General features: G+C 43.9%; 2 protein-coding genes across 3 annotated transcripts in view; one reads left to right on the forward strand and one right to left on the reverse strand.

Annotated features, from left to right (window-relative positions):
• Positions 1–23,279, reverse strand: part of inhbaa (inhibin subunit beta Aa) — a 267,804-nt gene that overhangs the window by 31,687 nt on the left and 212,838 nt on the right. The gene's annotated exons all lie outside the window — the stretch shown is intronic.
• The window catches only part of oxsr1b (oxidative stress responsive kinase 1b), a 39,702-nt gene continuing 16,603 nt past the window's right edge, over positions 181–23,279 (forward strand). Inside the window, exons 1-3 of one of the 2 annotated variants that reach the window (XM_079360756.1) lie at positions 181–756; positions 8,142–8,254; positions 16,160–16,268. In XM_079360756.1, the coding sequence (XP_079216882.1) occupies positions 687–756; positions 8,142–8,254; positions 16,160–16,268 (292 nt within the window). In that variant the 5' untranslated portion in view covers positions 181–686. The remainder of the gene's footprint in view (positions 757–8,141; positions 8,255–16,159; positions 16,269–23,279) is intronic. The other variant, XM_079360755.1, reaches the window with a different exon arrangement.

The raw sequence follows: 23,279 nt of genomic DNA on the forward strand, positions 1-23,279 counted from the left end.
CGTTTAAAATTATTCTTAAAAAAGTAATGGAAATTGGCCGGTGGGGGCTTGGTGTGAAGTGTGGTAATCAGAGTCACAAAAAATAGATGTGATTTTTCAGAAGTAAGATATTGATATCCTTCCAGACTCAACCCCGGGTAAAGAGGTCACGCTTCTAACTGCCATTATGAGTGTGGCGGAATTATTTTAGTAAATGTTTTTTTTATTTATCGTTTTATTGTGGCTTCAAAAAATAAAAATACAGACACATAATTTATAGTCAGACAAAATGCGATATTCCGAAATACATTTATTGTCAAAGTGATAACAGTAAAGCGTCTGTCGCACTGACTGCTCGACGTTAAACGAGCCCTGCTAATGAATCACAAGTGTTCGTTTTATCTTCATATATACATCTATCTATATATCTATCAGAAGGATTCCGAAGCACACAGCGCGGTCTTGTGTGCAACACTCAATATGGCTGCCGGAGAGGTCCATATTTGCTCAGTCGGTATGCGGTAGGCGGGGCTGCTCGGCTAGTGTCAAACTTTGGGAATGACAGGAGTGCTGCAGGATTCTCAAAGAAGAGGGAAGTGTCGCTCTTGTTGGGTCCTGTTTGGATTACTTTGACTTCTTTTCACGGGCAGTCTTTGGATTCACCAGTCGTTTCACATATTGCACGGCCCGCAGCAGACTCCTCAGCCATGTCGGAGGACCTGAGCTCCCAACCCTGGTCCATCAACAAAGATGATTATGAGCTGCACGAGGTGATTGGTATGTGATCCTTCGCTTGTTAGCTCAACGTTTTTAACCGACAAGGGTGTACCTGCCGTTAGACGTTAGCTCACTAAAAAAGCCTGCTAACATTAGCGCCCTAGTATCTAAAGTGTAAAGGAAGCAGGAGGCATCCTCTTTTTCTTGAGCTGTGTTAAGTTCATCGCGTTGGGCAGGTTGACAAACCTTCCCGGGCGGTGTTGCGACTTAGTGAGGTTTTTTTTAGTCAGAGTGGTAACCCCGTCCGTCGGAGCTGAGCCGAAGTCAAAAACGAGTGTTGAAACTTAACTGTCTTTTAGTGAGGAAAAAAAACACTTTACATTAAAGAGTCGGGTTATTCATGGCTCCAGCTTGATGAAAACTTCATAACATCAACTCTTAAGAGAGAGTGAGAGCGTTGTATTAAATAAAAACAAATATTGACGGCTTTTTAAATGTGTCCGTTGGTATTTGACACAGAAGCAGACAGATTGGACACAAGTCTGATGTGTTGAAGTAAGTATGGGACAGGTTAGGTTAAGACAAAGACTCGTGTTTCACTCACACTCTCACCCACTTCCAATTCAAATTCACAGGACATTTCAGCACTGAACTTTTTTTTTTTTTCCCCCAGAACACCCGTGTTGCTTCTGCAGAGTTCAGAGATTAAACCTGCTGCTCCTTCCTGGACTGAGGGTTTTTTTTGTTTTTGGGCAATTTACTGCCAGAATTAATCCAGTTATGCGAGCGCTCCTTGGAGGGGGATTAATAAGTATTATGGGGCTTCTTGCCACTTCCCTCACAGAAAATAGGAAAAAAGCCATTTGATAATTTGCTGAGTAACATCATCATTGATACTTTGTGATCCGCTGGATTGGACCTACAAGCACAATATTTATTACATAGGCTGATTGTAGTCCAGACTGTTTTTAAGGTATACAATTCAATATTTTCCTGTTAAGTATGCTTACTCTTACTCTTTTAAAAATCCTCCAGGGTGACGGCAGCCATGTTCCACCTTTTCGTATTTCTGATCATATCTGACAGGTTGGTTGAAGTCCTGAAATACCCCATCCCACAAGTAGCCAACCTCATCCCACCTTTAGCCGCCCTTTTCCAGGAATAGCAGGAAAAAAAGTTAAACCTGTAAGCAAAGTATTGTCCCCCCCAGATCAGCTAGTCTGTGCCTCTTTTTACTTGAGTGATGCAAGCTTCCTCTACCGGGAATATGGTCTGAAAAAGGTTCATTCTTTATGCCCTAAATGAACCTTTTGGGTTTTTTTTTTTTTTTTTTTTTTAAAGACTTGACTTTAACTCAAATTCTACACCCCTTAGTTTCTTGGAAAATTTGAACCGTGTGGCACCCCACAAGATCTTTACCAGCAATTTAGCATGCACGCACAGATAAAGCCCCTCTTGTACAGAAAACCAGTTCTGTGGCATTTTCCTCTGCGGAGTGTGTGACACAAATTGTCAGCATGGTCTTAAGACAAGTAAAGCCGTTTCAAGGTTGGACTGCAGCGTGCATGGAGTCAAGTCAATTAATGATTTAGAAATACATGTTGCAGAGGGTTTTGTTTTCCCCTTCTTTTATAAAATAGCAGGAAGTGATTTAGTCACGCTAATAAATCAAAACACATTGGTGTACTTTGTGTTTTCTTCTGAACTAACACATCCTTTGTGTCTTTTCAAACCGAACTTTTCTGACATTCATCTCCAACTCTTTCTCATGGAGCTCTGAGTCACAGTCGAGAGTGAAGTTCACTTTGGACAACCTGGTGAGATTGAGACATTATTTGGGGAGATTTTAGATTATTATTATTATTATTATTTTTTTTTTTTTACTTTTGAATCTCACCTGAAAGACTGTATTCTTAAAAAAAGAAAAAAAAAGTTCCTTTGGTTACACTTTATTTTTTTCTCCAATGACAGCACAGTCTCGTTCAGCACTTCCAGCCACAGCAGTGCTCAGCTGTGTTTCTATGTCACATGCTGCAGACAGTGCTGAGAGTCATGCAAGTAAGGAGGTCTGAAGGTCGTCTGCTTCTTTTACACATGTGATAGTCCATGTCAGCCCCCCCCCCCCCCCCCCCCCCCCCCCCACCTCTGAGCCCTCACTCACAGCAGAAACTATAATCTATTACATTCTCCCCTCACGTTTGATACAGCCATTCTGCTCAGTTGGGAAGCTTGTTGTTATAATGACGGTCCTGTACACCAGCAGAGCTATTGTTTTGGTAACTTCCCGAGGGAAAGAGGACTTGTTATTACATGGATCACACCCACTCTATTCACCACCGCTGAGCATCCGATCATACTGGACAGAGCCCACAGCTTACTCTCTCATTCTGGATCCTTTGTGTTGGCAAAACCCAACTGGAAACATTCTGCATCCAATGTTTGTATCTACCAGTAACCATGTTTCCTCCCTCTTACTTTTCCTCTCCCACAGAAGGAAGCAAAACAAACCCACAAAGCTTACTTTTTGCCTAATTTAACGTCAGTTTTCGAGGTTCAAACCACGTGAATGTTTTGAATATTTCAAAGGAAGTTCCCACAGAGGGCCAGCGGCTGCCAGCGGGGCTCTTTGTCATGTGTGACATGTCTCGTCGTACCTTTTTTAAATCATGTGTGGAATGTCGGCCAGGTATGTGGAGGAAATGTAATAAAAGTGAACGACGCCACGCACCGACCTGACGCCATTCCTTCAAAATAAAGGCTCGATCAAACACATGGGATGAACCGGCCTGGCGAGGGCAGGAAAGACAAACTGAGAGCTGCTGAACGACTCGAGGGCCGAGCTGATCTAAGGAGATATTATTCATGGCGCACAGACTTCTAAAAGCTGAACTCCAGCTGTGAATGCTCTGTGTGAACCTTTATGTAGCTTTAATTTGACTCTTTTAGAAGGCAAATATTGACCAGTTCTGTGACATATCGTTTGTTTGGAGTCTGCAGGATTAACAAACCTTTCATGAAGCCTTGAGATTTTGCAAGGGTCTTCAACTGCCTTAATATTTTTAATGAAGTAGGATGCTTTAGCTTTGTATGTGTCCTCAGTAAGCCACTTATTATGTGGGTACTATCCCTTTGTCTGTCTCCTCGATGCTTATTTAATAGATTTCTTTGATTTGGATCAGACTACCAGGAATTCAAACATTCCATACTGTGCCGTCAACTCCCTGAAGAGCAAACGTGCGTAAATGCCAAGCCCCTCCCCCTTTCTTGGATATTTTCGGCTGAAGCAGGTACATTCATGGGGCAGGATGAGCTTCACACGCTGTCGGTGTATATCATTATAATAAAGCGTCACACGCAAAGCTTGAGCATGTTTTGAGAAAAACATGCTTACAGGAAACATTGGCCGCTCTCACAAATATCACGCTTGTTTTGTCAATTTGTTTCCTCACTTCAGTAGAGCACAACATGGAGAGGTGGGCGTCGACTGCTGTGCGTAGAGCACCTTCACCGGCGATAAGCATGAACCATCTGTTGAGTTTCTACTCAAACAAGAAGGCCCTGTGTGAAATGTTTTTCTTCTTAAAGAGGCTGTTGAGGACGTTCTCAGTATTTAACGGTCGGGATGTAAAGATTCATCGCGAGGCAGCTGAAGTTAATGTAAAGTTAATCGCAGTACTATCGTGAGCGTCAGCAGCTGTAGAGCAGAGGCGGTCGGTTGTAACAAGCAGGCGTTGTCATGGCAACTGCGAAGCCAAACCACGCTAACGAGCCAGTTTGTAGCCGTGCTTGCCCAAACGAGTGCAAGAGCCGACGAGATTACGAGGTGCGTCGGCGTTTTTTTCGTGGAAAAAGTTCAAGGAATCTTTTTCGGTCTAATTTTGTAAAACAAATGGGGAGAGAATGGTATCGTATCGGGAGGTTGGGTGATTTGTTGCGTCCCTACTTAACAGACAATGAAACGAGAAAAACAGGATAAAACGTACAACTAAAACAAAACGCTAAAAAGATGACCAAACTGGTTACCCAGAATCCCTCAGGCACGTCAACATACCACCTTTTAATTTTGACTATCTCAAGTGATTTCATTTATAGGTTTGATTTTGACGGTCCAAGGACAGAACAAGACAAATCTTGTCTCTGTCCCCTTAAAATAAGAGAGTCCCAAACAAAAAAACTTTACCTCGTTTTTTTTATTTTTTTTATTATTAAATAGTCGACCAGTTTAATCAAATTCTGTTATGAACCAAAGAGAAAAAGACGTCCTGTTGCTCCAGGCGACTGTTGAGCAGATTCATTTTGGATGCCGTCTGTGAAAATGATGAGGACGTGACAGCGTGCTCATTATTGAACCAATCAGATGTTTCGCCGGCGTCCCACGTCTGCAGTCTGAGTCGAGCAGGCTCGCGTTTTACTGTCGAGGTGGGAAACACCGGCTAACTCACGAGCTACGTGATTCCATCATGACTCAGCTTTTATGTGATATGTTGCACAATAATAAAAATAATGAAACGTCACGTTAGCTGGTTACAGGACACACTGCAGGATGAATGTATTCACTGCAATTTGGTGCCCGTTTCACGTTTTTATTCATGCTTCATCCTTGAACGTCTGACGTCATCTCGCTCTCTTCTTTGATCGTCGCTGTAAACTAATTCTTTGGCCCAAAACAAACAACAACAAAAAAGCCTTTTTGAGTTACCCACGTTCATGTCAGTGCCACCATGAAGAGTCCTGACGTAGTGATGCGGTGATTGAACTCAGCTGCCTCATCTGTTGAGAGAGCAGTATTTATCTAATTTAAAGGCACAGACACATCTTTGGAGTGGATCCTTGTACTAATCTTGTTGGTAATACCGTCGAACATGAGCTTCTTCAGTCTAAATAGCTCGGATGTGATGTGAAGCCCTGATGACACTTGACCTTGCCCCCCCTGAAAACCCAACAATCCCCTCCTTTTTCCTTTTTTTTTTTCCCCTTCCACCCCTCTAGTCTACACACACTCACACACACACACACACACACACACACACACACACACACACACACATCCAAGCACACATGTTCTGCAGCTTGTCCAGGCAGCCACCCCTGACAACTGGCTGTTTGTTTGTGTGGAGGAATTTACACTCGGTGGTGGACAGGGCGACAGGCTCCCCGCGGTCCTGCTACGGGCTGAGCTTCACCATCACTGGCCCGTCTCCAGGGATCTGTTTGGTGCTGCTGCTTGTGGTTGACAGGGGGGAGGGGGGGGCGTCGCTCATTTGCAGGTCAGTTTTCAGGCCCTTTGGCGTAGGTAGTTAGCTAAAGGCTAGTATCAGAGTTTGTCATTCGATGGGTGGCACCCAGTGCACCCACTCACATGCTCTTTACTGTTAGAAAAGATCTCGAGAGCAGGAGTTTGTCTTGTGTTTTCTTGAAGTCTTAGCTCCATTGAAGAGGATGTTTCCCCTGTTTAATACTTTACTTCCACGTAGCCTCAAGTCTTAATTACTGAAAAAACGTTAAATAAAAAGCAGTCACATCTTCAGGGACAGTTTAGCTTTTTAATTAATATCAGGGAGCTGCTCCCCCCCTCCCCTTTTTAATATAGCCTCTCTCTGTTTTTTTTTCTTGTTTTTTTTTTTTTTACCACTTGCTCTATTAAAAGTCCAAACAATGAGCACTTTGTTAATATTTGGGCATAGCTAAGATGAGGGAGGTTAGGAAAAGCTTACTGGAGGGCGAACCGACTCACCTCTCCCTCTCTAACGCACTAAAGCCTGTTCGCAAGAGGAGAGCGTGTTCCCAGCAGCGCTCGGCGTTACCTGAACTCCTGAGACCCTGTGGAAACAGTCATGTACAGTGTGTGTGTGCGTGTGCGTGTGCGCGAGCGGCCGAGGGGGCCCGTGAAATGACCGCACACGGTGCAGGAACAGCAGGAGGTTTAGACTTTATTCTCAACTGTCACTTTATTCGGCTCAGTTTTTTCAGATTCGATCCTCGACATCAAACTGATCACAATCTTTATAGTAAAACTTTTACAGACCAGCTCCTGTTTCTGGGATCCAATTGTTTAAAAAGGATCGTGAAGAGCTCTGTGGACACGAGTGAATCGAGTCATCCATCAATAACATTCTCATTTTCTGATTCAAATGATCAGATGGATTTAAAGGTAGCTTGGGAGGATTCACGTTGTCGAACCTGATTTTGCCGATCGTTCACTGATCGTCCAATGTGCTTTGGTGCTCATTGATCCACATTCTCATAAGCCGTATTCGAGCAACACCACAATCTACGCATCTGTCGGATGATCTGTCTTTTGAATGAACATTTAAAGATTTACTCGACGCCGCCCAATCATAATATTCCAACAAAGACGATCCACTGCATCAGCAAGGGGCCCCTCCATCCAAACCCAGAGACGGAATGAGTCCAGCTATAATACTGTAACATTGAGCATCCATGGACTGATTCAAATTTCCTAGTGCTGCATTGTCTCGTCATAATCCATTTTTTCATTCCACTCTGAACATCCAAACTGCGGTCACACACTGACCTTCGTATTGACCAACCACGATCTCCCAATCTCTGTTCGCCCAGCCTTTGATAGGCAAAGAAGAGAGCCTATGAGAGTTGAGAGGCGGAGCCTGTCCCTCTTCTAATGTATCTACGGTTTATCCGGACAAACGCCCACGACCGTGCTGATGACTAATGTTGCTTGTTGCCATTGAAATCCTGAACACGCGGTTATACTGCTGCTTCAATCAATACCTCGGGCTGATTTTATTGACGCAAAAGAGATTGATCAAGAAGTACAAGTTGTTTTCAGAACTTGCGCTTAAAGTATGTACAAGTCACTGTTTGTGCTAAGATGGGTTATGCATCAGGATCTATTTGGAGAAAACCCACAAACACCCCTCCCATGTAGCTAGAATGGAATGATCCTTGTTTCCTAAGCCGGCGTTCGACTTTGAGTTGATTGAGAGTCTCTGGAACCAGACGTCAAATATTCAACCATCCTACAGTCCTCCCTGTAGATAGCTGTCATTTGTCATTTAAAAAAAAAAAAGGGTCAATTCGATGCTGTTTAAGGTTCTCTCTGGCTCAATCTTATTATTGAAGCCCCCCTGACTCCCTGCATTGTTTATCAGCGTCTCCAGCCACAATCACACCTAGAGGATCTTTTAGGCTTTGGGAAAGTGGATTCATAAAAGACAGTAAAGCTTTTCAGATGAACTCTGGGAGTGAAGCTGCACTTAAACTTTGTGAACTCAGTAGGATTTTGAAACGATGATAAAAGTCTTTAATCCTTCTTTAATTTGAGATGGAGACGCAGGTACCGGGGGGGGGCACGGCCTTGTTTCGTGAATTTAAAAGTTTCAAACTCTGCCTTTCCTGAGATGACTGATATGATGTGTAATCTTAATCGGGATGATCATTTGCTGTCTTCCTGTCTCTTCTTTTAGGGAGTGGTGCCACCGCCGTGGTTCAAGCAGCCTACTGTTTACCACGCAAGGAGAAGGTGGCCATCAAACGTATCAACCTAGAGAAGTGCCAGACCAGCATGGACGAACTCTTGGTAAGACACGCACGCTAACGCACACTGTGAAGCTAACCGGTTTCGTACCCCACCCTCCGTTAGCTTAGCTTTAAAGGTCTCCTTTTAATCTGAAATCATGAACACCCAACTTATTCATCACCTAAGCTTGATGAACAAGTTGCCAAACGCTTTCCCGGTATAGCTAGTTAACTCTTTGATGCTGTAGCACTGAACATCATACAAACGTACCTGCAGATGTCACCTTGGTCGGGAAAGACGCTGATGGGATCCTCTACACTTCAAGTCCACTAACAACACGCTCTCCGTCTGTGACATTTAGGCGACGGCGCAAGTTTGTTTGTTTTGTCTTTCCTTCATCCGATGAGACGTGCGACCTGGCAGGCTGCCAACTTACCGTCACTCAAACTCAGATACGCCCCCTTTTAGCCAGCTGAAACGAGGCGTTTTTCTCCTTTCCTTCTGTTGACAGTAAGAACATGCTCGAGTTATAATTGCTCGAGAAAAGGCTGACTACATGTGGTTTAATTGCACCTTTTTTTTTATGACATCTTCTGATCAAAGAGAGTCACTCCCTCACGGGCTGTACTTTGAGGGCAGCGGCGCTGCGGCCTGAGCGCGTGGATGGAGCTCGTTCCACCACCTCTGCTTTTCATTACTCCTCTCCTCCAATCACGTCCATCGCTTCAAACACTCCTCTGGATGTTCTCTGGAGGAAGACTCCACTTACCGCCGGGAAATTATCAAACCCCCCCCCCCCCCCCGTGGGGAATCTTCCTGAAGACCAGATCGTATCTTTGTACTCTTCATGCATCAACCTTCCCTGTGAGGAGTTTTTGCTCGTTTAAGGTTTTGGGAAACTACCTGAATTTATTTTGTACAATACAGACTGCGCCCACCTCAGTGACAGGCGACGGATGGGGCAAAATATCCACACAGTATTGCCAGCGTGACTCGTGTGATAACTGTATGAAACCCGCTGGTGTCAAATATAACATTAATAATATTAATATCTTTATTTATATAGCACCTTTAAAAAAACAGCTGTTTACAAAGTGATTTACAAAAAAAACCAAGATTTAAATAAAAAAAAATATTGCTCTCTGAACAGATTTACCCGCCAATGTGATTCAGCGTCATTACTTCATGGGCGGGGCTAATTGGCTAAAAAAGAACTGAATGCAAAAATAAAGAAGAAAAAAGAAAAGAAGATAAAAGCAGGATCATGTGACGGCGGTGAAAAGACGTCAAAGGGTGAAGCGTGATGGAAGGTGCAGCGGTTACATACGTTAATCACTCTTTGTTATCGTGGGGCCAAGTTTCTGCTCATCATTTTGTATGGCATCAAGACATGTCGTATCGTGAGTTACCCAGCAATTCCCGCAGCAAGAGTCCTTATTAGATCAATTTAATGTCGACTTTTTGTCGAACGAGGACTGACTGTGGTTTGGATGGATTTCAGGGCAGCATAGCGTGGTTATCTGTCATCTGCTCCTCCACAAAGAGCGACCAATGAGCCGCTGTCAGCGAAGACCAGAAGCGTGATTAATAGATTTTTTCCGTTCTCATCTGAAGGTCTGTAAAAGTCGCGGTCAGGAAATAAATATAGTGTAAGCCCATAGGTGTGTGTGAAAGATCAAGGTTAGCCATAACTGGCAGGTTTCTCACTATTCATTGGCAACACTAAACTGAGGAGTAACCCCCCCCCCCTCCCCCCCTCAATTTCTGGAGGATGAATCAGGAGAATGTTGCTCCCGGATTCTCGGAGCAGGCGGTCACATGGAATACAGCGAGGTCGGATTTCCTGCATGTGGTCCGCCTCCTCCAATTTTTTCGACAGCCTGCTGAGCACCCGCTTAAGCGGCGAGGAAGCTTTAAATTGAACCCAGATTGCTTCCCTGAAGGAGCAGCTTCAGGGGGGGGGGGAGCCAGAAGGTTTTAGAGGAGCTTGTGGGTCTTTAGTCTTACCTGTGAAATTCTTTAATGTCAGAAAGACCCTAATCTGTCACGTCTCTGTGTGTCTCTGGTGTGTAGTAGTTATTCCTGGTGCAGAGGTTTGACAGACAGGCGCTTTGGAGTGACTGGAGGAGGCTTGTTTACACATTTTGAGTGTGGTGCAGATGGAATATTCTGCCGTGTAATTACATAATAGTCACATCAACTCACTTCAGTGATGCTGTTTATCGAAACATTCTGATTTGACAAGGTTGTTTCACGAAGTGTTGGCATGCAGGCTGGCCGTGGAATCGGATATTAGATCGTAAAGAATTACAATGTGTTGACGATCTGCCCACGCAGAGAGAGTGCATCGTCTGACTACTGTGCACATTCTGTGTGTTACAGTTCTGTTTTCAAATCTCGTCCAAATATCGCCAGGATCTGCTCTGCCTGTGTCTTTCTACACAGACCACCCAATCAGAGCAGAGTTTGGTTTGTTTTTTTTGGAAGACGAAACACTAGCTCATAAAATAGATGGGTGCATGAAGTTTATCTGAATGCAAGGAAAGACATGTTTCCTGCTCCCCCCCCCCCTTACCTGATGGCACCTACTGTACGTACTATTAAATGGCAAATATTTTACTTTTTAATAGCATGTACCAATATGATCTAGCTTAAAACCAGTATTTAGCACATTACAACAACTTACATTTCAACATTTAATAATGAACAACTTGTTTTCTGTATAACAGCATTCTGTGGGAAATACGGCCTGAAAAACCGAAGCAAGCAACAGAGGAAGCAGCTGTGGTCAGGCCAGCAAGAATCAGTGTCTGTCAAGTCCTTTTTGGAATCTCATGAAGATGCAAAAGTCAGAGAGTAGACGAGGTGACAGCGAAGGTGAAGCTGGCTAACATGGGGGGAAAACAAACAAACAAAAAAAAACAACATGCCAATACCAAGACCATTGGCAGTTTATTTGTGCAGACCTTGCCATTTAAGTAGTTAAAAACAATATGTTACCAATGTGGGCTGTCGAGGACTTGGATTTGTTGCTGCAGCTTTTTTACTTGTATTATCAAGATTAAAATTCTGTTGTCGTGACAACACGAGAAGCAACAATGATTTCTGGCATAGGAAGTCTGCCTGGAGCGGAGGAAGTGGTCCAGAGTATTTAAGTTCTCAGCGTTAAGATCAGATTTAAGTTAGTGTGTGTGTGTGTGTGTGTGTGTGTGTGTGTGTGTGTGTGTGTGTGTGTGTGTGTGTGTGTGTGTGTGTGTGTGTGTGTGTGTGTGTGTGTGTGTGTGTGTGTGTGTGTGTGTGTGTGTGTGTGTGTGTGTGTGTGTGTGTGTGTGTGTGTGTGTGTGTGTGTGTGTGTGTGTGTGTGTGTGTGACGTAACATTGCTTCTATAGTAGCTTCTCTGTGTGTCTGCTCGCAGTGTGATTCTGTGGCACCAGTTTGTGACCCAGCACTGTATTCCCTTTGTGACAATAGGTCATTTATTTATTTTTGCTCAGTTTCAAGGTCCTCAAACACGCCAAATACTGCCTTCAGTCAGGCCAAGGAAAAACACACTGGCCTGGACTTGTCCATTTCCTGCAGATGCTTTCCCAGTCTAAAGCTACTGAAGCGGGTTAGTGTTGAGCTTGGATTACGCCAGGCAGTGATGTGAATATATCGACCCGTCACGAGATGGAATACATCAGTTTAGCGTCTCCGTTTAGAATAAACCAAAGTCATGTCGGCCACGTTACAAGGAATGCACTGTCTCCTTCAAACCAACAGGAAATGGGTTGACATTTTGAGGAAATATCGGTCGTCAAGGGTTACTAACTGTTTAACGCAGAGAAGTTCCCACAGAGGAGAGAGAGAGAGAGGTAGTGTTGAGAGAAAGAAAGATGACGGGGTGGTGATGCAAGTGTGTGTTGTGATGTGTTTATTGATTCCAGCGTTCAGCCTGCAGGAAAGACTCCAGAAGAGAAGCAGTAAAACCGTACTTTAACATCTCAGTCTATGGAAGCCTGAAGAGGACATAAGTCTGTCGATTTGAATGGTTTACTTTTACAGTGATAGTGAGTCATGCACATTTATTTCTGAGCTACTTCAGAGCTGCAAAAGCACGAAGCAAACAGAAGGAAGCTTAACTTAGCTCATTAGTGAGAGCAAAGGCAGCACGCCACGTCACGGTGACCAGCTCGTTCTTCTGTTTTAGCGATGAGCACAACATTACAGTTCTTATCCTCTTATAACAAGAAAACGAGTCATGAGATGAATGAATTAAAACCAGCTTTGTCAACCCGACACAGAGAGAGGGGGAAAAAAAGGGGAGCTCTCAGTAATGCGACAACTGAAATGAACTCATTGACACCGGGTAACGGAGTCAATGAAATGTATTGATGCCTCCATTCACTCCAAAGGTTTCTCTCCAAGTAGAGAAATCAACGTTGATAAATGTATTTTTGTTTTTGTGTCACAGATTAATTTACACAAACACACATAGCGTCACTCTATTTCAGCCTGTGTGTGAGTTGCATGTTCACCAGAGTGTAAACACCTAATTTGCACTCAGGGAATCAATACAGTCAAAAATTAAATAAAATAAATAAACATTTGGCAAAAGTTTTGAAATTCCTTGTATGTAAATGATATGAGGAAAAGTCCGTCCAACATGTATCCCCCTGATCAAGTTATCATGTTAATGTTCTTGTTGATGGTGTACAGCTAAGGCCTTCAAAAGCAGATTATCTACGCTAATATGATGCTGTTTATCAATGCAGCACACGGGCATGGTCATTATTAAAAACGCCTCCAACACGGTTTAAATGATTCTCTATCTGACCTTACTAACGCCTTGAAAATGTAATCTGATATGGAATCATAGCAAAGCATTGCATATAGCTTATTGTGTGTCACGTGTGGTTTGAAAAAAGACTGTTAACATAGAATGAGGTCACCGCATCAGCCACGACCAAATGAATCACTTGTTCAAAAGAAACATGTTTGTTCGATCGTCGGTTTTTTTCGGGGTTACTTGTCATTATTGGTTTTGAGTTAGAAGAACAGTTTAAATTTAAGTCCCTTCGTTAAGAAATAAGAGGACTGTCCTGGTGTTTGAGAATAATCCAGTGCCTAACATAAACTGTGTATGCAAATGAAGCTCGATCAGTCAGGGTAGTTTGTTTTAAGTGAAGTGCGAAGTGTGCTGTGACTTTGCCATCAAGCTGAAATACTTGAAAATATCAGCAGTCCCCGGTGGTCAGTGGAGGGTACTGCACAAATATTTGGATTTGAATAGTTCTCTCTGTATCCACTCTCCAATATCTACACAACAAAATAATAAACCTTCCGAATATATTTTAACAATGCTACGTTATGCGAAACTCAAACAGGAGAGTAGGGATACGAATATGTGTCGAGCGGTGAGAACATTTCCCTCGTCTTAGCTGCTGCAGAAGGTTTACAGTGACCTAATCCGCACAAACAAAGAGTCCCTGTCATTCACACATTGTCTGCTGGAAAAGATGGGAAAACCATGCCAACTGCCAGGGCACGATATCCTCCCTGTTATGCCATTGTTTTTCTTTTCTGGGGTTACCCTGGCCCACACAGTGGTGGTGACCTGAGGGGGGGTCAGGGGGGGAGATATTATCATTGTTCTCTCTCGGACTGTAGTGTCCAGAGTATGAATGATAAGGGGAGACGACCCACAGAGCTCGCTGTCTGGCCCGACAGACTGGAAGTTATTAGGCTGCTTTATAATCCAGAAAAAAAAGGAAAAAAAAAGGCGTTGCTTGGAGGGAGAGTCGTGTGCGGGCTCACCTGTTGGGCGGGAAAAAAAATAAAAAACTGTCTCTACTGTTGTTGTCTCGAGCTCTTTCAGTTTTGTTTTTTATTTTCCCAGACGTTTCACCTCACTATTGTTCTCAACAAATCAGTGAGCATTTAAACACTTCTGTACACGTCCCCGTCTGGAGCCAGCCTCGTTGTTACTCACTTGAGTTCTCAGTCAAGTGCTCTCTAAAGGCATCCACCTGCCTGCTTCAGCCTCTCTCGTCCTGAAGTACTCGACGAACGCCACGGGCTCAACAGTGATGACTGTGCAGCTGCTGATGCACGCTGTGTAAACTAAGCGTTTCTACAGACAGAACATCAGCCTTTGATTGCTTACTTCTCGACCCCGAGAGCCTCCTATTGATTTGAAAGCGTTTAACAAATGTTTTTTTTGGCTCAAGTGTTTGGCTTTCTCAGGTGACAGGCTCGCCGTACGAACGTCGTTAGCAACGCTCAACAGCTACTTTGTACAACACTCCGAAGTCTGGACAGATAGAATCCTTAGTGGTGTAAACCTATAATTAGATGAGAAGGTCGATTATCGATTTAAAAAGTCTGCAACATACAACAACTTGAATTTCCCTCGGGATCAATAAAGTATCTCTCTCTCCATCTATCTGCAGAGAAACTGCAGCTCTTGCACGTGATAGTGAGGCTGAAAGACGAGAGGAGAGGACGGGAAAATGTTCCTTTGAAAGTAAGATGCAATGTAACTGTCTGCACTGATACGATCTGATAAATTAGACTTAAAGAACTCGAGATAAAGGAGGGTTTGATTTCTTTCTTCTTCTTTTTTTTTTTCAACCTCGCTCTAAGTGAGAAACCTCCTCTGTGCCATAAAACTCCTGGAGGGCTGAAGATTCCGAGCCAGGAAAATGTCTGCTACGTGAAATATCGGATGCCTCTTCACAATTTCTCCGTTGTTCAAAGCAACATCTTCAGATCGTTTGTTTTTTGCACTAACATCAGTCAAAAACCAAAATACTTTGGAAATGTAATGAAAAAGTTGAACAAGTATTAACAATTAGGTGTTTTAAAGTGCACCAATTGTTTTTTATTGATTTATTTTTTCCCTCAGAAAAAGGTTGAAGAAAACAGCTTTGTATTTGTGGTTTAATCATCCGTTAGCATCAGAACAAGACAAATCAAAAAAGATCACGCACATCCCTTACTTATCAATAAGTCCTATAAGCTTCTCGGTGTGCAGATCTTTATTTTAAGAAAAAGACAAACTCGACTCCAACAGAGGGACATTTCCCGAACCATAAACATAGAGCACCGTGCCGAACACTTTCTGTCCCCGAGCTCGCTGAGGTTTTTTCCTTTGGGACATTCGTTCGGTCTTTCCTTCCCTTCTCTGAGTACTAACGGGTCATGTTGTTTCAAATGTTGGAAAAGGCCCAAGTTAAGGTTGTGCGTTATTATATGGACTTCCAGTAACAGGTTGAGTCCTTCCTCACAGTTTTTTTTTAAAACAGAGAAACAGAAGCAGAAAAACCTCCCGACTCTGAAGTCAGCTGGATTTTCTCTTTCCTCGGAAGCTTGTCTATCCTCAAATGACTTTTAGGACCGGTGCTGAAGTGATGGATTAGACCTCTGTGCCAGCATTACCTCAGCTCCCCTGCTCTCCACACACACACACACACACACACACACACACACACACACAGCTGTATAAAAGGCTGAGCTCTGGCTGTTTTTTTTTTTCTTCTTCTACTTCTGCATAGATATGCATTATATTGACCTCGCCTGTTTCTCTTCTGACGTCATTAAGATCTTAAGCATTGTGCTAAATAACAGGAATAGCTGCGGCATCAAAGGACTCGGTGTTTATTGTATCGGCTTTCACTTTATTCCCTCCAGGCTCCCTCTCATACCTTTCTGTGGGAGTCAAAAGAGAATAGTCAGCTTCACCTTGGATGAATCACAAAGAAGGCATATTATGTTCCCATCTCACCTCCACCGCAACTATTAACGGTTTGGTTTTTCCGGCTGCTTCTGGAAAGGGATTAATGAATGCTGTCGAATGAGTTCATGGGACCTGAAATGGAATGAAACTCTTCGTATGTCGCATGAGATCACCAAAACGCCAAGTACGACCATGATGAACTGAGCTTTGTCTTCTTGGTTGTTTTGTTTGTTTTTTCTCTGATTAGAAAGAGATCCAAGCCATGAGCCAGTGCCACCATCCCAACATCGTGTCTTACTACACCTCCTTCGTGGTGAAAGACGAGCTGTGGTTGGTTATGAAGCTCCTCAGTGGAGGTAAGTGCATCCTTCTCTGATTTTTTATTTATTTATTTATTTATTTTTAACATCGCTCTCTACTTCCGTGTTTCACTCTGACTAACTCTAGAGCCAGGCCAGACAAAGGAATGAATCACTTATAAACGGAGAGAGTTTGAGAGCTCTCCTTGTGTTAAAGTCATATCAAGGAGGTCCGAAGATGTTTTTCGGGGCCCCTGAACGTCTAAGGGGAGGGAGGTGAGAAGGAAGAACCTGCTGCCCTTGATGTTAACTGTGATTGTTGGGGAATGTGACAGCACTGATCCTCATTGTGTCCCACGTGAGCTGCCGCTCTTTTTCCGGGGGTTCGAACTGCGAGAGAGAGAGGGAGAGCACAGAAGGAGCTAATGACAGGTTAGAGGTAATAACAGCCCGCAGGCCGGCTTCATGGCATCCATGTGGCAGCGCTGCAATTAACTAGTGAGAGGAGCATGAAGAGGAGGCCACCACGGAGAGAAAGATCCCTTCAAATCCAAGGATTGCATCTGCTTGTGATTTGAACATTTTCACCAGAAACGGAGCGCTCTGAGTGAGATCTAAAAGAGCTTTTGTTCTTGTGGATGAGCCTGTGTTTTATTTTTTTCTCTCTCTCTCTCTCTTCTTTGTAATGAAGAAGGTTTTAAGAGAGCTAATGGTCTAATGTAAGCAAAGATGTAAAAATCTACTCTACTTTCTTTATCCCGATTTTGGTCTCACAGGCTTTGTGTACGCAGAGACATCCACACACCACATGTTTACGCACTGTTCCCCCTCCCCCTTCTTCCTCTCAGCCCCTCTGTGTAAACAGCGTCCCACTGTAACGGATAGTGCCCAGGTGGCATGCCAGGCTCCCTGGGATACACTCGAGACATGAGCCGCTTGGCAGCCGCCTTGCAGCTGGGCCGTGGGGGCATGGTGCCCGCCAAGCGACGCTCGACGAGCAGGCAGCCAGCCGCACAGCAGGAGCAGACACCACTCAAGATGGCCCCCTCTCATCCCTGTTAAACAGAGGCCCTTGATGTTGGGTTTTATTGCGCGGTGTAATTAAATGATGGCCGTGGAGTCGTCTGCCATGGAGACAGACCTTAAATGAGGTTTAGGTTTATAGAGCGTCGCTCCACACGGCAGAGCATACCAGCTCTGAGAAGGGCAAACTCCTGCTCGTTCCCCTGTGTCCACCCTCGTCTTCTCTTTGACTGTTAAAAACACAGATTTCAACTCGATACCTCAGTTATCTGCTCGAGATGTTCTCGTACCAGGTTTGAAGTTTTGTTTGCGATGTCCTGATGATAAAATAGCAATTTCATTCCAGTACATTCTCCCTGTCCTTACAAAAAACGTCGTGAAACCACCAAGCACCCGATCACTTGACAGGCCTGTCGCGACAAGAAACGACGGGCCAACTGCAAACGCCTCCCACTGACCCCACTTGGCTGAAAGACTAAAGGCTACATAAAAAGATTAAGGCCCCGTATCAACCTAGTGTTTGTTTTTTTTCCAGGGCCCCATCGTCCTTTCATCAATTGTTTTCAAGGAGAGAGCGTTTGCAGCAGCAGGTGGTCGCTTGGGGGGGGAAAAAAACGCAGCGCCAAGCGTCCTTTTTCTGGGTGCTCCGACTGCTTCGAGTTGATCACTTTCTGAACGGCGCGATTCGCTGTAATTTTTCCCTCCTATGGATCGTGTCTTGTACCCAGAGTTGAGTTGTGAAAGCACAAAGTCACCAGCAGGACTTATCATCTTGATTTTATTATAAATGTAATTCTTGCTGATGTGCAAAAGGGCTGCTGTTAGGTCGCTTCTTTTCATCCAACACATGGCCCGTTGAACCGCTCTGTGTAAGTTCTGTCTAAAGGAATGGTGGAAAGTTCAACCCTACGTTGAATCAGTAACTTTAGCTGTTTTGGTTGCACGACTTGGATGTTAATGTCCATCTTAACTAGTGAAAAGAGTGTAACGTCCAACCTAGCAGTTTTTTACTTCATGTGACCAATGAGTGAAAAGCATTTTTCTTAACACTGTGTTTTTTACTGGTGCGTTATTGAACAGACTAGCATAGCTTCTGCTAACCGCCGTTAATTAAATAGATGTACTTTATTGATCCCAAGCTGGGAAATTGAGAAATTGAAATTAAAAAGATGATAATGTTCGATAAACATGGACAAAACTTGACAATAAGGTGAACTAACTTAATCTTAATCCTTAATCTACATTACTTTGTAGAATAACGATGGTGCTACTAAGGGGTGAAATCTTCGACGAAATCATAAGGTCGTTTAACGCTACTCTAGAATCGGGCGGAGGAAATTATTTCTGCTCATGGGAAACAAAAAGCCGGAGTACAAACATCATACGTTTCTGTAGATGTACGATGTAATGGATCGTTAAAAGCGCCCTGCTAACGCCAAACAACCAGGAAAACCCCTCTACCCCTGATCATCCCTACAGGTTAGTAGGGGACTTTTCCTCCTTTGTCTGAACCGTCTCAGCTGGTGCAACCCCTCAATCATTAGACGTGTATCACTTATCAGAAATGGCCTTTAAACCAGGCTTCATTTTAGTGGACCCAGAAAGTCTCCCATTACATACCTTTTAAAAGATCCACCGATGCCACTGAAACCTGCCAACACTCACTGTTTGAAATCCTAGTGTCAGTTCAAATATATTACCGGTAGCTTATACACCCTTAGAGGCTACAAGTGCACACAGAAAGCCTTTACATCAGTGGATTAATTTTGACACTCCCTTCAGTGAAAGTCTTACAGTCATCATTGATGCTGATGAACTTTTGAACCTGTAAACTTTTTGAGATTAGTTCAAGTGAGTTAATGGCGAGGCTTCTTAGGGCATGTACTTTTAATCGGATGTCCACATACAATATCCTGTTATAAAGAGAAGAGCTCTATGATCCCCTCAGTCCTCCCTGGAAAGTCTTTTCAGGGCCAAACCTTTGTGCTTGTTTTTTTTTTTTTAGGTAGAACTTTTCAGGAAAATCTTGTTCCAAATGTGACATGCCATCAATTGTTTCATGACAGCCCTACAAAAGCTGTCGTCGACTGAATTCACATCTAAGAGACGTCCACTGATGCCCATAGGGATAGAATATGAGTCATGGCAAAACAAGCAGAGGAATGTGTTCACAGGAGATTAGTGTGCTGCCCCTCACCGACCCACAATCACGGCTGCCGAGCTCAATCGAAATGCCAGTCGGAGTGAATTCCATCTTAAGACAGATTGTTATTGACGGTTTGAATTTAGCATATGAAAAGACTTTGTCAAGTTTGGAGCCAGTGGATTTGTCACATCATGATGTGGCCCTCCAGCTATTGCCAGAGCGCTGACGGGGAGCTTTGATTGTGATTCTAGGTTCACAGAACAAAGACAATGGTGTCTCAACACGCAGAATTACTTTTGTGTCATAGTTTTCCCGTCCTGTAGAAAATGATGCAGCACACAAAAGTTTTGATTGAGGCTCCTTGACTTGAGCCAACAATCATCTTTCCTCCCCCCTTTTTTTTTTTTTTTTTTTTTTTTTTAACCTTCACCCCCTTTTTCTCCCTCATGCCACACCCTCCCTCCAACCCTTCTAACTTTGCTTGGCATTCCCCAATCGGCCTTTTGCACACTTGGCACAAGTTCTCACCTCCTTGGTCCACTTTTCCCTACTCGCCTCTCTTTCCCTTTTTTTTCTCTTCTTATCCTATCCCTGCGTCCACTACTTGGATCAGATGAACGAAAAGTCTGTTCAACTGATCATGCTTGATTGTGGGGGAGTCAACAGGTGGTGTGTTAAACCGTCACAATTTTAGTTTGAAATCCCCCCCCAAAAAATAGAGATTTGCTTAATCCAAGATGAAATGATGGGTTAAGTTTTTACTCGCTCGGTCGTGTCTCTGTCATGACTTAATTGATTCTCTGTGATTTGTCTTCCCTCTGGGGCTTGGACATGACTCTTTCATACAAGTCCAACAGGTGTCATTAGTCTTTGAACTTGGAGTCTTTTCCCATGCAATATGAACATTTGGATTGTTAACCTGTCAGCAAGTGTCAGCCAGTTGAAACAACCTAATGAAGCATGCAAAGGTCAATCAAATGCATCTGAAAGAGGTTGACAAGGCTGACATGTAGTGATCCTCCAAAGTCTTTATGAAGCCGTGTGTGCGCACATGCGTGTTTGCGTGTGTGCACTTGTGAACTAATCTCCCCAAACTGCTGCCCCAGTTTGAAAATGACTTTGTAATCTATGATCAAGAAAAGCGTGAGAAGAGTTCCGAACTTATTTTGTTGTTCCGTTACTTCCTTACTTTCTCTTTGTTTTAAGACGATCCAATAACATTTCACATTAACATTAGTGTTTGAACATACCAAAAAGCCCCAGATTTCAAAATATACACAACATCGGTGAAGTTAATGCTCACATGCTAGTTTAGACCCACATTCAACTCCAGAATAGCCCCATTGTAGGTTTGTGTTGCAAAATGGTAAGTCATGAGTCATGACCCCTGAAAAGTTAAAGATCTTTGGAGCCCATCAGATTCAGTATAGGGAACAAACCAAATTACGTATTTTTGTTGGCCAACCCGGAACTAGCATGGGTTCTAATGAGAATTCACCGATGGGATTTTTGTATTGGATTGTGGATCATTGCAGAAAATAAGCTCTGTGGCAAACACACTATTCTGATCCGGAGGCGTTTTGTTCTGCCGGATGATCTTTACCAATTTACACCGCTTATTACAAAGTTTGAAGCATTGAAACAGCAGACAGAAGTAAAAAGCCAACGCTGTGCTACAAGCAAACTTCACCAAACCGTCGCTTGAGTTTGACATCACGACCGTTATGCTTCATCAATCTAATCAACAGTTTTGACAAGCTAGCTAAATCATAGCTTAATAAGTTGTTTATTAAACTTGCAAGAGCACTAAAAACATGACTGGGTTAGCAACTGCCATTTTTTTTTTTTTTTTTTTTTTTAAAGATTTGTTTTTGGCCTTTTTGCCTTTATTGTAGAGGGAGGACAGTGGATAGAGTCGGAAAGGGGGAGAGAGAGTGGGGAGAGACATGCGGGAAATGGGCCACAGGCCGGACGCGAACCCGGGCCGCCCGCGCACGAGGACTGAGCCTCAATACGTGGGGTCGCGCGCACTGCCGCTGCGCCACCGGCGACCCCGCAACTGCCATTTTAAGGACACGTAAAAACTTTAAAATTCACAAGGGGGGGGTCTTGGCTAAGTTAGTTTATGTCCTCTAACAAATCGCCAACATCTCTTAATCCTGTGTTAACCACAGACCATATGTCAGGCGTCTAACCACAAACACATTCAAAATCCCCATTGACTTTTAGAGTTAGGAACCCATGACGTTAAAATGCTAACTCACTTTTGGGTTTGTAGGACTCACACCTGTGGCGCCTTGAATAACATAACTTATACCACGTTTTGAAAACCATTGCAAGCCAATACTGACTCCAGCACCAGAACTGGCACAGAGGATTTTCTCAGTGACTAATTCTCCTGTTGATTAAATGTAAAAAAAAAAAAAACGCAGATTGGTCAACTAGTCTGACTGAAGAAAACACCCCATAAAATGGGTGGAGCCTATTTAATATCTATTTGAACTCATTCGTCACATTAAGCAATAACATCACTGACGGTTCCTGCTGACATGTGTGGCACGGGCACACGCTCTGCAGGTAAACAATGTTCTCCTGAGAATACACTTCAAAACGTTGGCTCATTACAGCTGCCATTAGACTACATCTGCTCTCATTTAGACGTGACTTCAAACGCGCTTCTTTCCTCAAGAGCTTCCTCGTTGTCACCTGTCACTTCCTGTCACGTGCTCTCCTCCCTGAAGCCATTTCAGACGGGCAGAAGAATATCATACTGAGCACAGAAGCGTTGAACGAGGAGGGAAGCATGCAGGGAGAACAGTGGAGTCGAACAGTCTGCCTTTTCTCAATGAGCTTCAAAGAACTGTCACATCAGAGACGCAAGACTGCACTCTTCTTTCACCCTCCTCTCCAATGATCTCGCATATACACCCGCTATCTTACACACCAATACACACATCTAGTCTGCTTTTACCGCCTATTTTCATCTGTCCTGTTTCACGTCTCCTGAATGGGTCTCTTTTCTGTTCCTCACTGCTGAATCACAATATTCTGCCATGCACTGTCACTGCACGAAGAACCCGTTGAACCCATCGGCCCTCCCTCTCTCTCTCTCTCTCTCTCTCTCTCTCTCTCTCTCTCTCTCCTCTTGCTCTGCCTCGCCGCTGCATCCTGATGTGTCTAAATCGCTCTGCAATAACACCGTCTCGCTCTCGTCTCAGGTGGCCAGTCATCGCTGCCTCCTCAGAGCAATGCAGCGTTGGGCTGAGTGCTCCAGGCGAGGGCGCCTCGAAGTGATTTAGCAAATAGATATCTTTTGCACCCCAAGTCTGGCACAGTTGTTAAAACACAATCAATTTGGTAATGTGTCACGGGGCAGTGTTTTTAGACCTTGAAAGGACACTTTCCCAGCTTATTATTGTGTGTGTGTGTGTGTGTGTGTGTGTGTGTGTGTGTGTGTGTGTGTGTGTGTGTGTGTGTGTGTGTGTGTGTGTGTGTGTGTGTGTGTGTGTGTGTGTGTGTGTGTGTGTGTGTGTGTGTGTGTGTGTGTGTGTGTGTGTGTGTGTGTGTGTGTGTGTGTGTGTGTGTGTGTGTGTGTGTGTGTGTGTGTGTGTGTGTGTGTGTGGTGATAAACGGACAGTGTGGCAGGTTGTGTTTTTTTGTTTTTATCACTGCAGCACAATTCAGCTTGTCAGGCACGGGTCCTTCCATTGTTCCCCGCCCATTTTTCTGTCAAACCGAATGCAAATGGTGAAACGGCTTTTCAGAGAGATGTGCTTCCTTCTTTTGGAAAGTTGCACAAAAGAAATCAAAAACTCACAGCACTCTTGACTCTTCATCCAGAGCACTCCTTTTATTCAGCCGGAGCCGGGCCGAGGGAGACGGACCTGTCGGGTCAGTGA

This window comes from Symphodus melops, assembly GCF_947650265.1.
Source record: "Symphodus melops genome assembly, chromosome: 14".
Classification (NCBI taxonomy): Eukaryota; Metazoa; Chordata; class Actinopteri; order Labriformes; family Labridae; genus Symphodus; species Symphodus melops.